Source organism: Periplaneta americana, chromosome 12, assembly GCF_040183065.1.
Source record: "Periplaneta americana isolate PAMFEO1 chromosome 12, P.americana_PAMFEO1_priV1, whole genome shotgun sequence".
In the NCBI taxonomy this organism is placed as follows: Eukaryota; Metazoa; Arthropoda; class Insecta; order Blattodea; family Blattidae; genus Periplaneta; species Periplaneta americana.
Window position 1 is genome coordinate 83,650,300 of NC_091128.1, and position 14,704 is coordinate 83,665,003.

The 14,704-nt window shown below is 35.6% G+C and overlaps 1 protein-coding gene across 1 annotated transcript in view; it reads left to right on the forward strand.

The window, feature by feature from the left end:
• Positions 1 to 9,784: 9,784 nt before the first annotated feature.
• Positions 9,785 to 14,704, forward strand: part of LOC138710628 (nitric oxide-associated protein 1) — a 34,256-nt gene continuing 29,336 nt past the window's right edge. The window contains exons 1-2 of the mRNA XM_069841653.1: positions 9,785 to 9,803; positions 10,483 to 10,732. Of these exons, the coding sequence (XP_069697754.1) occupies positions 10,552 to 10,732 (181 nt within the window). The 5' untranslated portion in view covers positions 9,785 to 9,803; positions 10,483 to 10,551. The remainder of the gene's footprint in view (positions 9,804 to 10,482; positions 10,733 to 14,704) is intronic.

Sequence of the window (14,704 nt, forward strand, 5' to 3'; positions counted from 1 at the left end):
AAACGACAAAATTTAAATTTCCTTGCGGTCGTTTGACTACATTTTAAAATCAGGTCGGTAGTTCTTAACCCAAATACCTACTATCAATTTTCTTATCTACAGTTTCTATTCACTAACACCACAGTCTAGTATATACAGTCGCGAAGCTTGGGGTGATTTTTTGCATTTCTCGCGGTAGTTGCTAGCCGCTTGGAGCGCTGTATGTACTAGGAACAATCGAGCCCCTACCACGCTGTAGCGGAGAAGCGAGAAATATGTTCCCAAATTGAAGCAGCGGAAAGCCGCCATTTGTTTGGAAGAAAACGCGCGGGGTTTCGAAATCGCTATTAGAATACTTTGTATTCCGTATCCGAAAGTTAAATGTTTTTATTTACAGGTAGAATATTTCCTTTGCGAGATACCTTTTATACCATGTTATTGCTGTCAGCAGATTGCTAGGTTTTCTGTGAGAGAAATCGGGATATCAGGAGCTAACTTAAGACAGACCTATCAACACTTTATCATAAGATTTATAGCAGTTTTCTGTAAACTAGTGTTTGCGTGCTTTTTAATGTAGCCTAGGCTAGTAGGCCTATTTGCCTTCGTGAGAAACACAAAAATACGAAGGACACACAGTACAGTGAACACTATAATAATTTGTTTCTTTTAAATTAACTTTGCAACTTTTCTTTTCGGAACCGGTACTTCAACAGTTTCAGTATCTGACGCTGAATCCATGTTTAAACATAGTTCGCTAAACTATAAAACGCAGCAATTGTAATTATGTGTCTATTATTAGTGTAAAATATGATATCAAAACGCTATTTTTTTGCCACTCTACGTACTTAAAATACAACATGTTTACTAATTGCGAGAGCAGTGGCTAGGGACCGAAACGGATTAATAAACAAAGCGGTAGAACTAGGAGAAGTATTATTTTGCGAGTTTAGTTGTCTCACGGCAATCAGTTGGGCTACCTCATAGACTTACTAAATATCCGCGGGTTACCTCTATGTTAACAATGTTACCATCTGAGTCAATATATAAATAAAAATATCGGATAATGAGAAATAGAAATAATTTAAATATGTTCTAGACTAATATCTGTAAAATCGGGATTTTTGTCGATCCCGATTCGCTTTAATCGGGATTCAACCAGGAAATTGGAAGAATCCCGCCTAAATTGGGATACCCTGGCTGTCAGACTTACATCATTTTCATAGGAACTCTGAATGTGAATATTCATAACCACGGTTAATAAAAGAATTAATGTCAACTTTTTAATTCAGTCTGTAGGTTAAACTGCTCTATGAAGTTAAAAAGCATTATTATTATTATTATTATTATTATTATTATTATTATTATTTATTATCATCATCATCATCATCATCATCATCATCATCAGTAGCAGCAATAGTAGCAGTAGCAGAAGAAAATTTTTCATTAATCCGTAACTAACACAAGAATTACTTTCAATCATTTGTATTTTAAAAAAATTAACTTTTTATAATTTGTGCAGTTTCTGTATCTTTAAATTCGGTGAATAATTATTATGTATGCACTGAAACAACAGCTGTTTGAAGAAAATGAATGATATGGAGTGAATGCAGGACAATAACAATGTATAATAACGTAGTTTGAAAGGTAACCGTATTCGAAATGAGTTGAACACAGTGAATGATTCATTTTAGGGTAGAAATTCTCTCTGCGAATTGCACCTATCCACTTTCGGTTAAGGGAATCTTTACTCAGAGGAAACTTGAAGCATAAGAGTCATATGGCAAGTACAATAGTTTGTCTTCTGTGACATAATATGGAGAAAAATTCGTAGTAGAAATAAAGGATTAACTAACCAGTAAAATATAACATTCCTTCCTTTTTTATCTTTACATCCGTGTGCATTGCTTCAACTAAAAGCAGCACACGAAAGAACCATACTTATTCAGCTCTACCAAACAAATGGCCGCTCGTCGGCTATTCAATTTGGGAGCATAACACTAGCGCCAGTGAGCGATCTAGCGGTTATTTAGTAAGTCTATGGTTCAGTGCCAGGACCTCCTATACATATTTCAGACTGGTACACAACAAATGCACAAATACACTTTGATTTGGACATGACATCAAATACTGTAGAGAGCTGTAGAGTATCTACAGTATTTGATGACATTTCTGAAAGACTCATTACGTGAACAAGTTAAGAAGTTTTATAACAGTGCACATTCAAGTGAAAATCCATTCATCAAGCGTCTTGGTCAATACAATGCAAATTTCTACAAGAAACACAGAACACCAAAATCCTTTTCAAGTGAATAACATGCACTTTTCCACAACCTCTGACTTCCCTAAACCTACACTAATGTCTCTGTGCCCAATTGTTTTGACAGCTGGACATGAACAATATTTGTGCATCATTATTTGAATTTACACTAAAATACGAAAAGGCAGAAAACATATTTGTTTTGGAACTTTATCAATAAATTGCTGAATGTGAAAAAAAAAAAAAAAACTCCTATTATAGGAGGACCTGTTCAGTGCTGTCGCTATTTCAGCGCTACCACAGCGCTGGCCCGGCTGAAAGCCTAGATCATATATACTATATACTATACTATATATACTATATATGATCTAGGCTGAAAGCAACCATTGACAATATAGCAATTTAGCGGTTTCTGCACGGCTTTACAGCGAATTTTTTAAGAATCGAGTTGGCAGCACTGTGTGAACTACATGTGGTGGACTACGGAGCCTAGTATCATTATATTATAGGAGCGTGTATAATGTAAAAAAAATATATATATACTGGTTTTGTGAGAAAATGCAATATAATTAACAATTAGTAGTATGCCCCTATTCAATAAAACTATTCATCACCTTTTGAGATATAAGCGGTGTTGCGGTTCAGTGAAGAAAAGTAATTTATTCACGGATGATGTTCGTATTTTCTTCCAATCGTTAAATAGTTGTAACTGTGCTTGTTTGACAAGTCAGCAATCAAAGTATTTACATTATGCGTCTCGGGAAAATTTTGAAAAGTCCCAGCTGTCTGAAATTGAAGAATTTCAAAGTAAATATCGGAGTATTAATGATAAGATTATATTCAATTCAATTTTAGAATTCTTTAAGGTTAGAGGAAGATACACTAAACTGAAATGTTCGGAAAATGAATTAAATGAGACTAATGTGTGCAATACAAACAAAGACTACCTTGAGACTAATCTTCCCGTGTCGTTGAAATATTTGAAGAGTGTTTCATATCCTGAAAGTAATGAGAAATCAGACCCCACTGAGAATACAACTGTACCAGACGAGGTCGTATGCTTACCTTACAGCATTCAAACAGATATGAATGATATTGATGATATTAAAGAAAACGAAAAGAATTATCATCAAGATACTTTGATACATGTGCATAATAACTCAAGTCAAATACAAATAAATAGTGTTTCAAATACAGTTGTGCCAAATTGGATGTCCGATTATGAATTCTACAGCGAAGAAGGAATAGAAGATGAAGAGAATGGTAGTCCATGGCATTTACGTTACGGAACACCAAATAGTGAGGTTCCTATTAGTAGTGTTCCTTGCGGAGGCTGTGGTGCCTTGCTCCATTGTCAGGTAACTGTGTATAACCTTTACATAGGTCTAGGACTATTTGTTTTAATTTTTTCCAGGTTCTGTCCATATTTTTCTTGTCTATTAGTAGACCTAATACTTAGTATTAAAAAAAGAAAGAAAGAAAAAGGGGTGAAGGTTACTTATGAACCAGCCACTAGAGAAAATTGTTAAAATATCTTGAAAATGCCTAGGATTTATAGTATGGAGTAGTGGAAATTGGATGTAATCACTGGGAGAGCTGTATGCCCATCCAGCCCGCAACAAATACATATATTACTTATATTTAGCCTATATCAAATTCATCGTATGTGGATGAAAAACACGCCCATATTTTCTGAATGTGAGGGAGGGATTAACGGGGTTTTCAATGTCGTCAACACATCAGATAATACTACACAACTAATCTAACCTAACCTGTCACATAATACACCCTAAACTAACCTAACCTAATCTGTCACATAATACTACACACTTATAGTAACATTCCTCATGTTTAATGTTATTTTGTTTGCAAATGTTGCTCTCCTTGGTCTAATGTCGTGTCGGGAGCCAACTAGTGGAAGAAGTGGAACATGATATGGGCAACTCAATCTCCATTCTTTATAATCACATTTAGTTCATTAAGTGTGTGGTTTATGCATTAATCAATGTGTTAATGCAGTGATAATCTCATATAGGCCTACCTATGTATACAGGATGATTCAGACCACCCGTAACAGTCATTTATTTTGGAAACTAGTGCATTAAAATTTTCGAGACAAAAATATTTATTACTAAAGCACATGTGAACTTTCACTTGAGCTTTATTTCATCAATCAACCTTAACAGTAAGTAGAGTCAGTGGCGTATTACTTTAAAGCTTCAAATGGAAGTCGGGGTCAAATAGGGTACCATTTGATACAGCTCTTCAAAACAAACAACTTTCATAGGAAACGTTTTTATCAATTCATACTTTTTCAATGGGAAAACGTACGAAAAGATAATGTCATTAATACAGAGAAATGTTATGAGAAGAAAATGTAAACAGGTAAGTACATTTAATGTTGACAGGCTAGTACATACGCACAATTACCGGCTGAGTGTAGACCTGGTGGCCGGCAGCACCGTCGAGGGGTGAATACAAGTAAACTACCCCTTTCCTTTTGCTCACTCAGCAGTGTTTTCTTTAGTCATCGTAATACAGTATCTACGGCCAGGTCTACATGTACACTGCACTTAGCGAGGTAATAAGATCAAGTGGCCTTGCCCAACAATGTACAATAAGAAGGAAGTGTTTTATTTTCTCTTTACCTATGTATGTACATTTTTCTAGTTTTGCAATTACGTTTGTGACTAATAAAATAATTACCTAGAAGTTAAGAGTGATTACAAATACCTCCTATGTTCTACAAACAGATGCGATCCTGTGGCATGGCCAGCACGATCTCCTGACTTGAATCTTTGGATTTTTATCTTTGGGGACGGTTAACAAACATCGCCTATCAAGATCGTCCCACAACAAAGGATGACATGAAACAGCGAATCCACTCCAAAGTGTTAGGAATTGCTGACAGTGTTAGAAGAAGAGTACAGATGTGTGCTGCTCAGGACGGCAGACAGTTTGAACATTTGTAAAAATTATTGGCATTGTCCAGTCTTTTAGTAACATGTCAACAGTAATTGTTTTGTTTACATCTTCGTATTGTAACATTTCTCAATATTGATGGCATTGCCTTTTCGTACGTTTTCTCATTGAAAGAGTAAGAATTAATGAAAACGTTTCCAATGAAAGTTGTTTGTTTTGAAGAGCTCTATCAAATGGTACCATATTTGACCACGACTCCCATTTGAAATTTTAAAGTAATACGCCACTGACCCTACTTCCTGTTAAGGCTGATTGACGAAATCAAGCTCAAGTGAAAGTACACATGTGCGTTAGTGATAAATATTTTTGTCTCGAAAATTTTAATGCACTAGTTTCCGAAATAAATTACTGTTACAGGTGGTCTGAATCACCCTGTATAGTAAAAATTGAAATATGTTGTGACTGTGATAAAAATGTTGAAAATTGGTTTACAGCACCACATTGGCAATGATAAAAGTGTGCAATATTCGTTCATTGGTGGGTGGATGTTCTACCTTGAATGAAGAAGGAAAAATGATAGTATAATACGGATAGCATTGCATTAGGGGTTGAAAAACAACATTCAGGCAACATTTTTTGTCTATTTTCTTCTGTCACCAATAACTTTCCTGAATCTTAAATTCCTTGTTTACATCACAGAAATTTGCTACATAATGATGTAAATCTTTTCTGAGTGAGCCTTAGTGGTATCTACAAAAAAAATAAAATAAAAGTTGGATTATTTCCAGAAGAAATGAGATGTTCTCCTTTCTTAACCTAATCTGCTGACCACTGACATAGCACAGTCAGTTAAGGTGCTTCCTGCCGATCCGGAGTTACACTCGGGCACAGGTTTGATTGCCTGGTTGGGTTTCTTCCGAGGTTTCTCCCATCCGTAAGGCAAATGGCTGATTACCTCGTTTTTTTTTCCGAGGTTTTCCCCAATCATAAGACAAATGTCAGGTAATATATGGCAAATCCTCGGGCTCATCTCGCTATCACCAAATCCCATCGATGCTAAATAACCTCGTAGTTGATACAGCGTTTTTAAATAACCAAGTAAAAACCTAACCTGTTCTGCTGGGTGAATAGATTATACTGGGTGTTCAGTTCAAAGTGTGTCATGGCTCGCTGTATGCCGTCATGTGGCTAGCCGATGAGCCTAGAGAATTCAATCTTCCTACACTTCCGCAGAGGTGTATAACCTATGAAGCAGAGAAGTTGCCTAGCAAGTACGGCGTTCATTATGAAGAGTACGTACCGATACGTACGGTAATGCCGATAGTGGCAGGAATGTGAACTGTTTGGAAATACGTACTGTCGAGATATGGGGAGAGGGTTAAGACGATTACTTACGTATTTGTTGACATTAACTTCGACGGTCAACATGGACACGGAGCATTTGATTTGTGTTGTGGAATGTTACCTTACGCAACCGATGATAACAAATACCCTGCGTACGACTTGCTGGCGCAAAACACAGTTCGAAAGAGGTTATGGTAGCACACAGACCATGCAGACCGCCATATGTTGCTACGACGTTCGGGTTATAACGTATACGTTCTCAAGTTCAGATTGAAGAACGCCTTAAATAATAGGCAACTTCTCTGACATAAAAGCTGAAACTCGCTTCAAATCGGTGACCCAACAACAGTGACGTCATGACACACTTTGAAATGAACACCCAGTAGAGAAACTAGGCCCTACAACGCATTTACCTGGCGCTCAGCCTTATTGTCTGCAAACTCCAATTATACAGACAGCTTGTTATTGGTAATATAGCACAATATCTGTTGTTTGACAAACTATATTATCCTACTGGTAATATACAAAATAGTTAGCCTGAGCAATGTAGTTGGTAAAGTGCTGGCCTTCTGTGCCCGAAGTTGCGGGTTCGATCTAGGCCTGGTAAGTACACTTAAATGCGACAAGCTCATGTCAGTAGATTTACTAGCATGTAAGGCAAAATTTCGGCACACCGGCGATGCTGATATAATCTCGGCAGTTGCGAGTGTCGTTTTTTTTTTTTTTTAGTAGGTTATTTTACGATGCTTTATCAACATCTCAGGTTATTCGAGTGTCGTTAAGCAGTTAAAAACTCATTTATTTCCAAATTAAGAAAGGAGATGCTGAATCTGACTGCCTTCTTGTTCCTAACATTTGTCGCACCTATTTAAGAAATTATGTTATCACTTGCTGCAGTTCATGTTGAAAAATGGAAACACTGTTTTCCTAGATGCTGTTTTTCTATTCTTGCAGACGTGGATTATTTTTGTACATTTCGTCTTTGAAAGTTCCCAGAGATAAAAGCCACAAGGAGTTAGTTCGAGAGGTCAAGAGGTCCACACATTTGTACTTTATAATTCTGTTCTCTGTATAAATTTCGTCACAGAATCCTGTTGAAGAAGGAGAGTGCTTTATAGCCTTTTCTTAACAGGATTCTGCTATAGCAGATACATCTGACTATTGTAACAGTATCCGAAATGTGTTGTGCCTTCGATCCCTCAGAACATAAGCCCTTGTGACTTTTTTAAGGGGTGAGGGGAGTTGAGGTCTAGAATCCTTATAACGACTTGAGCCATTACTGAACACACTGTCCTGATTGCAGGTTTGTGCAGCCACCACCTTTATTATTAGGGAACAGATTTTTATGTGCTAAAAATTGAAATATATTTATTTTTTATGTGCTAAAAAGTATGAAAAATTTGCTAAAAATAAAAAAATATTTCTTTTAAATATGACAAAAATACCTTACTTAGCTTGAAAAAAAAATGTTACTAGGTACTCACCAACCACACTTGAGTGCTAGTAGTTGGCCGAGAATTGCAGTGAACAACAAAGGTCATCTCCAAATTCTCCATCACAAATGCATGCCGATTATCTCTGAACGACTTATACTGTGAAAATGATCTTTCCACATCACAGGATGTCAGACGTGCATATTTAAAGAGAGGAAAGTCACAAACACAGACATCGTCAATTTCACCTACAGGCACACCCTCCAATACTGGAGCAACTTTACACACTTTTTTATATCCACTGTTTTTCCTAAACAGTTTTGTCCCTTAGTACTTGTACTTCTGAACCTGGTAGCGAGTCTAGTTTAATTTCCATGGCACGCACCTCCCTGTTTCAGACAAGAGGTTTTTGGATGTTTCGAGTTTTTTATGATGTCACTCAAAAAGCTTAGATTTGCTAATAGGAAAGCCAAATCGTTTTTTAAATAACCATCTTTCAGTATATCTTGAAGGATATCGATTGACGAAGCCCGATAACAGGGAATCACAACAAGATGTATTGCCTTACTTGATGGACATGAGCGAGAGGTGAGAGATTTGTTTAAATTAAATAATGTTCATACCCGAGCTCTTATCTGTTGTGTTTCACAAATAAAGCGTGGAATGAAATCATCTTCAGCACCAACAAACATGTTGCAAGATCTCTCCTCCTTGTCTATGTTAATTTATTCTCTAATAATAACACTGATATGCTGCCTAGCAGTTCTCAGAACTTGTGGTGATACTATTACAAAAATGGATCACAGATACACCACACAGCGCTTAGAAACATGACACAACCAAGAATTCTTAAAAAGATAACGTACTTCTGAGTGACATAATTGACTTAGTTTTAAAATATTTAAAAGTTCTCGTAAAAAATTATTTAAGTAAAAAACTCTAAGATTTATGTGTTTATAATATATTTCCTGAAAATATGTATTTATATAATTTTTATGTGAAATAAAATTCGGGTTTTAAACTTGAAACTTCATGTTCGGAATTTTTAACTTTGTTAATTGTGTTTTATCACACGCAAAAATAATATTTAATTACATAGGAATCCGCTCCTTATTTATTATACTGCAATTGAATCAAGGTTGAATATTGTTACTTGTCCCAATAGCATTTCAATTACTTTCTTCTGACCAGTGATTTATTCAACATCGACATAACATTAATTTCCATTTAGTCCAGTAAGATGTGGCACCCAGTTGACAATCAGAATTCACACTTGTTTCTCATACCTGCGCATTTAGCATAGCCTTCTCATAAATGGGACCATTAAACTATTTATTGTGAATGGTAGTGACATTTGACATGCAATATTTGTGGGTGAGTGTTGTTTCTCTACATTGAAAAGGATAAAAACATTTATGAGAACTACCATGGAACAAGAGAGGCTTCTGCATTAGCAGTGTTTTCACTGGAAAAAGACTTTATCATGAACACTTCAAATTTATCAGAATGTTATCGATAAATTCACTTATTACGAAAGCAAAGAATGTAAAATGGACTTTCTTTTTTAGGTAGGAAGAAGTATTAGCAATAGTAGAATTAAGGTTTTTTCGATTTCTAACAACTCACTAGTGGTATGGGTTATGGGTTGTCATATTAATTTTGGAGGTAGCCAATCACTGTTCGATGCCCCCTGCTCTCTTTGCCCAAGCTTGCGGGCGATGCTGCCACATTATTGAACATATCACATGTGACTGACTGGCTCCTAGCAGTATCAGCAAGTTGGCAACATTGCTATGACAGCAGACCTGTAAGTCACGTAGCTAGCTAGCTGTCAGAAGTTAAAAGAAACGTTAATTCTATTATATTTGGTATTTTAATTGTTTATATGGCTTTAATAACAGCTGATCCTGTGCATAGTTATGTTTCACTCTTAATTTTATTGTAAATAGGAATCTTCTAAATCATAGGCCTACCTCATTATGTATTTCTGTCTTTTGAGGTTAAATCTGTGTTGCATGGTTTGAAAGACGTTTTCAGAATGTACAGTACCCTCCACTGTTCTCACAATGCATAATGGCTTTCATTTAGGCTAACTTGTAGCCATGTCTCATTTATTTTGACCTGCTGTTCACATTTTATTATGCTTTTTTCTTTATTTCTGTATGTTATATATTATGTCTGATTTCTACTTACTTGTTGTTTACATTTTATTATTATTATCTTATTCAGTTTTGTATGTAAAATTGTAGTGTACTTCGTAAATTTGTAGTGTTTTTGTAATGCAGTTTTACTCCTGGTTGAGTGTTAGAGAAGGCCGTATGGCCTTAACTCTGCCAGGTTAAATAAATCATCATTATTATTATTATTATTATTATTATTATTATTATTATATTATGAAGAGGAATAGTATCATTTAAACTCTTCTAATAAGTAACATTGAATTGAAAAAGTCATGACGATAACAACTTTCAGGACCTTCCTCTGCTGCAGCTTTGCTTTGTTATGGTCCATTGTTACTAGTCTGTATTATATTTTATTGTATTGCAGGATACAGCTATTCCAGGTTACCTCCCTAGTGAGCTATTTGAACAACAGGATGAAGTTTCTTTGCGTTCAATGGTCTGTCAGCGCTGTCATTTTATGCGTTTTTATGACACTGCTTTGAACGTTATTGTCTCTCCAGATGACTATCCTAAATTAATGGCACATTTGAAGCACAAAGTGGCTTTGATACTTCTTCTAGTTGATCTTCTGGATTTCCCTTGCAGTATTTGGCCTGGTATTATGGATATTATAGGTAAGAAGTGAAAACTGTGCTCTCTTCAGTTGAAAAATCATTCATTTCAAGTTTCTTTCTCAGCAATTTCAAAACACCTTTTCTTTGTTTGATAAGTCTTGACTGTTCCTTGTACAGAATCACTTAATGTGTAGTTGTCTTGAATAAGATTTATAAAGATAGAATGAGAACTGTAGTTTACTAAAAACTTAAAAATAATTGAGTGAGTCTCAGTGAACATTCCCAGTGGTTCAGGTTAAAACTTATGTATTATGTTATATTAATAACATTCGGTACTCAGCCTCCATACAGTAGCTCCCAGAAGTGTTGCCCATCTTGTGTGATACTTAATTCACATCACATCATTCACAGAACTTGTTTCATTAAACCTATTAGTATTGTTTTTCTACATGTACTGTAACTGAGCAACCAGGAAATTTACGTCTAAACTTTTCCCTTCTTCTGCCACATGCCACATGATTTCTTTTTTCATATATATGTTTTCAAAATGTGTACATGTTCACGCACTTAATATGTAACCATTACAAAAAAACAACACAACGTAATGAACTGCACTTAGCTGAGTCACTGTATGTATTTATTGCCACTTGTTATGGACAAACTACAGACTGACACAGCTAATTTTGGGGGATGGGGATTCACCAACCATGCATCTTTCATGTGGTGATCCCTCTCTCTTTCCCTCATTCTCTCTCTTTGGTACGTACACAAAAGAACTGATGCGTGAAGAATAACATAAACACCAGTCAGTAGTTATAAAATAAACTAAGTATTAGGATAGTGGTTCCCAAAGAGGGGGTTGCGACCCTTAGAGGGTATTGTATAAGGAGCTGAGGGGGTCACGAGATGATTTACAAAATAAGACAAAAAAGTTTTAACATAACGCTTCATTAACCACTTGTGACTGTCCAATTCTTCAAGTTTATTCTGGAAAATATCTTCATACATTATTCTGGTTCTGGTACAAATCCAGACTTATTACTAGTAACATCAGATATCCATCACGAAACCAAGAAAAAAATAATTGAAGACCCTGGATCTGGCCATAGAGTCATCATTGCTTCTATCCATCTCCACCAAAACCGAAGAAAAGAACCCTACAATAACAAAACAACATGGTACTTTAAGAAAGCAGATTGGAAACTATTTACAACAGAACTAGACGAACACCACAAACTCAACATACCACTAATGGAAAATACAAACTCAGATAGATTGAACAAATATTTCTGTGAATCTATTCTTAAAAATGCAAAAAAGCACATCCCACGAGGCAAACCAAAAAAATACACCCCATTCTGGACAGAAAACCTGAATTTATTGAAACAAGATAGAGATAAAGGAAGAACCAAAGCAGAACATAGCAAAACACCAGAAGATATTCAAGATTGGAGGAAGAAGACTGCCATTCTTAAAAAAAGCAATCATAACAGCAAAAAAGAACAGTTTAAATAAATTTATTGAAAATATTAATTACAGAACCGATAGTACTAAAACATATAAATTTCTGAAGAATATTTCCAATACACAGGAAAATACTAGCCAACCTATTATTCATAATAACAAAACGCTAACAGATAGTAGAGATATAGCAAACGCATTTAATAAACACTACTCAAACTCTCACAGATTACATCCCAATATAAAAAAAAACTGACAAATTTATCAAAAGAGAATTACATAAAATTAATAAAAACAGTATTACTAGTAATAACACAGAACCTGAAATATTTCATCTAAATTTTACTTCCAAAGAATTAACTATAGCTAAACTGCAGACTCAGACTAGAGGCTCTTAACTCCTGTGTATTCCCGGTGCTAACATACGGTTGCCAAACCTGGGCCCTCACAGAGAGGCAAAAGACGAATATCGAAATATGCCAAAGGAAAATGGAGAGGAAGATAGTTGGCATTTCACTGAAAGACAAGGTCTCCAACACGGCACTGCAGAAAATTACAGCTTCTGGGAACATCACACAAAAAGCCCTCATAACGAAGTGGAAGTGGGGTAGCCATGTAGCAAGGCAGCAACAAGGCAGATGGGTGCGAGAAACCACCATGTGGGACCCGTACATAGGAAAGAGAACACAAGGCAGGCCAAGAAGAAGATGGGCAGATACATTCAAGCAGGAGCTGGACGGGAACTGGTCAACCATCACCCGCAACAGGAACGAGTGGAGACAGATAGTGAACAAACTCATATAGAATTAAAATTTGACAAACTCTAGTGTATCTCACATAGTGAATGTGAATGTAAATATTGTTCACGTGAAATAGCTCATCATGTGAACCACACCAACCGAGCTTCCCCTCCTGTAGGAGGCCCTAGCCCTTCATGGGACACAGTGGCTTCATTCATTCATTCATACAAAATTTAAAAACCAAGAAATCTCCTGGCCCCGACAACATTCATTCCGAATTTTTTAAACATCTGGGTGAAAAAGCCAAGTCTGTACTTTTATTCATTTTCAATTTATCATGGAACACCTCAATTCCTGTAGTTTGGAAAAAAGCAATCATTGTACCAATTCACAAAAAAGGGAACTGCTCATGATGTTAATAGTTATAGACCAATAGCACTATTAAGCATGATATCAAAAACCATGGAGTCCATGATCTCCAACAGATTAACTTGGTATTTAGAATCCCAAAATCTTTTATCACCAAGACAAGCTGACTTTCGACAACTACACTCTACCAATGAACAAGAAATAAAAGACAGTTTTAACAAGAAAGAAGATACCTTGGCAATATTTATTGACTTTCAGTTAGCATATGACTCTGTTTGGAGAAATAAATTATTACTAAAACTCCAGAAATTAGGTATCTCCAGCAGTATGTTCAGTTGGATATCAGAATTCCTTAGTCAAAGATTCATTGCCACTAAATTCAATAACTCACTTTCTAGTTACAGACAAACATATCGAGGTCTACCTCAGGACGCTGTCCTCAGCAAAACTTTATTCAGTATTTATATAAATGACTTACCCTCCCTATTAGAGGAATCAAACATGAAAACAGCACTATTTGCAGATGATATAGTTTTGTGGACTTCTGGATTTTACAGACATAGAGACAAAATTCAAAATTCTGCTCTAAAAGCTCTAAATCAACTACATGAATGGAATACATCAAATTTGATGACACTCAATTTAAGCAAAAGTAACTACCAAATATTTTCACTTGGTAAAGAGAGAGAATTCAATATCCAATACAATGGCCAACAGCTTCCTAGGACTTATGAATCCAAATATCTTGGAGTTATTTTCGATAGTAAGTTAAAATGAAGCAACCATTTGAAATACATTTCTGAAAAAGCTCGTAAAAGATTCTCCCTTCTAAAAAGACTAGCAGGAAAGAAATGGGGATGCTCTAGAAATACTTTGAACACTACATACAAAATGTTTATACAGCCAGTGCTGACATACTGTGGAGAAATTTTAATTACTTCACCTTTCATAAATGAAATAGAATATGTTCAAAACCAAGCTCTCAGACTCATTACTGGTGGAATCAAACCAACTCCAATAGATTCTATGAGATTCCTCACTAATATTAACATCAAAATGACAATAGAAGAAAAAGCACTGATTCAATATGAAAAACTTATCAGATTACCAGGAAACAATTGGCATTCATACAGTCCTCTCTGTAGATTGAAAACTCAAAGTTTCATATCCATTGTTCAAGAATTAAAACAGAAAATCAATATTCCGAATTTAAAAGAAAACTTACAAATTAAACCAAACCCTTTAACTCTATTAAATATAGAATATAATCTAAATTTAACAGAAGTAAACACTGAAATAATGAAACAATTGTCTTTAGAGACAATTAATATTATGTACCCTCCGCAAAACTGGCTTCATTTATACACCGACGGATCCTTGATCTCCAGAGAACAAGGTGCTGGTGCAGGTGTTACGTGCTGTCTCTTCTCACTTTATAGATATCTTGGATATGGAACAACAG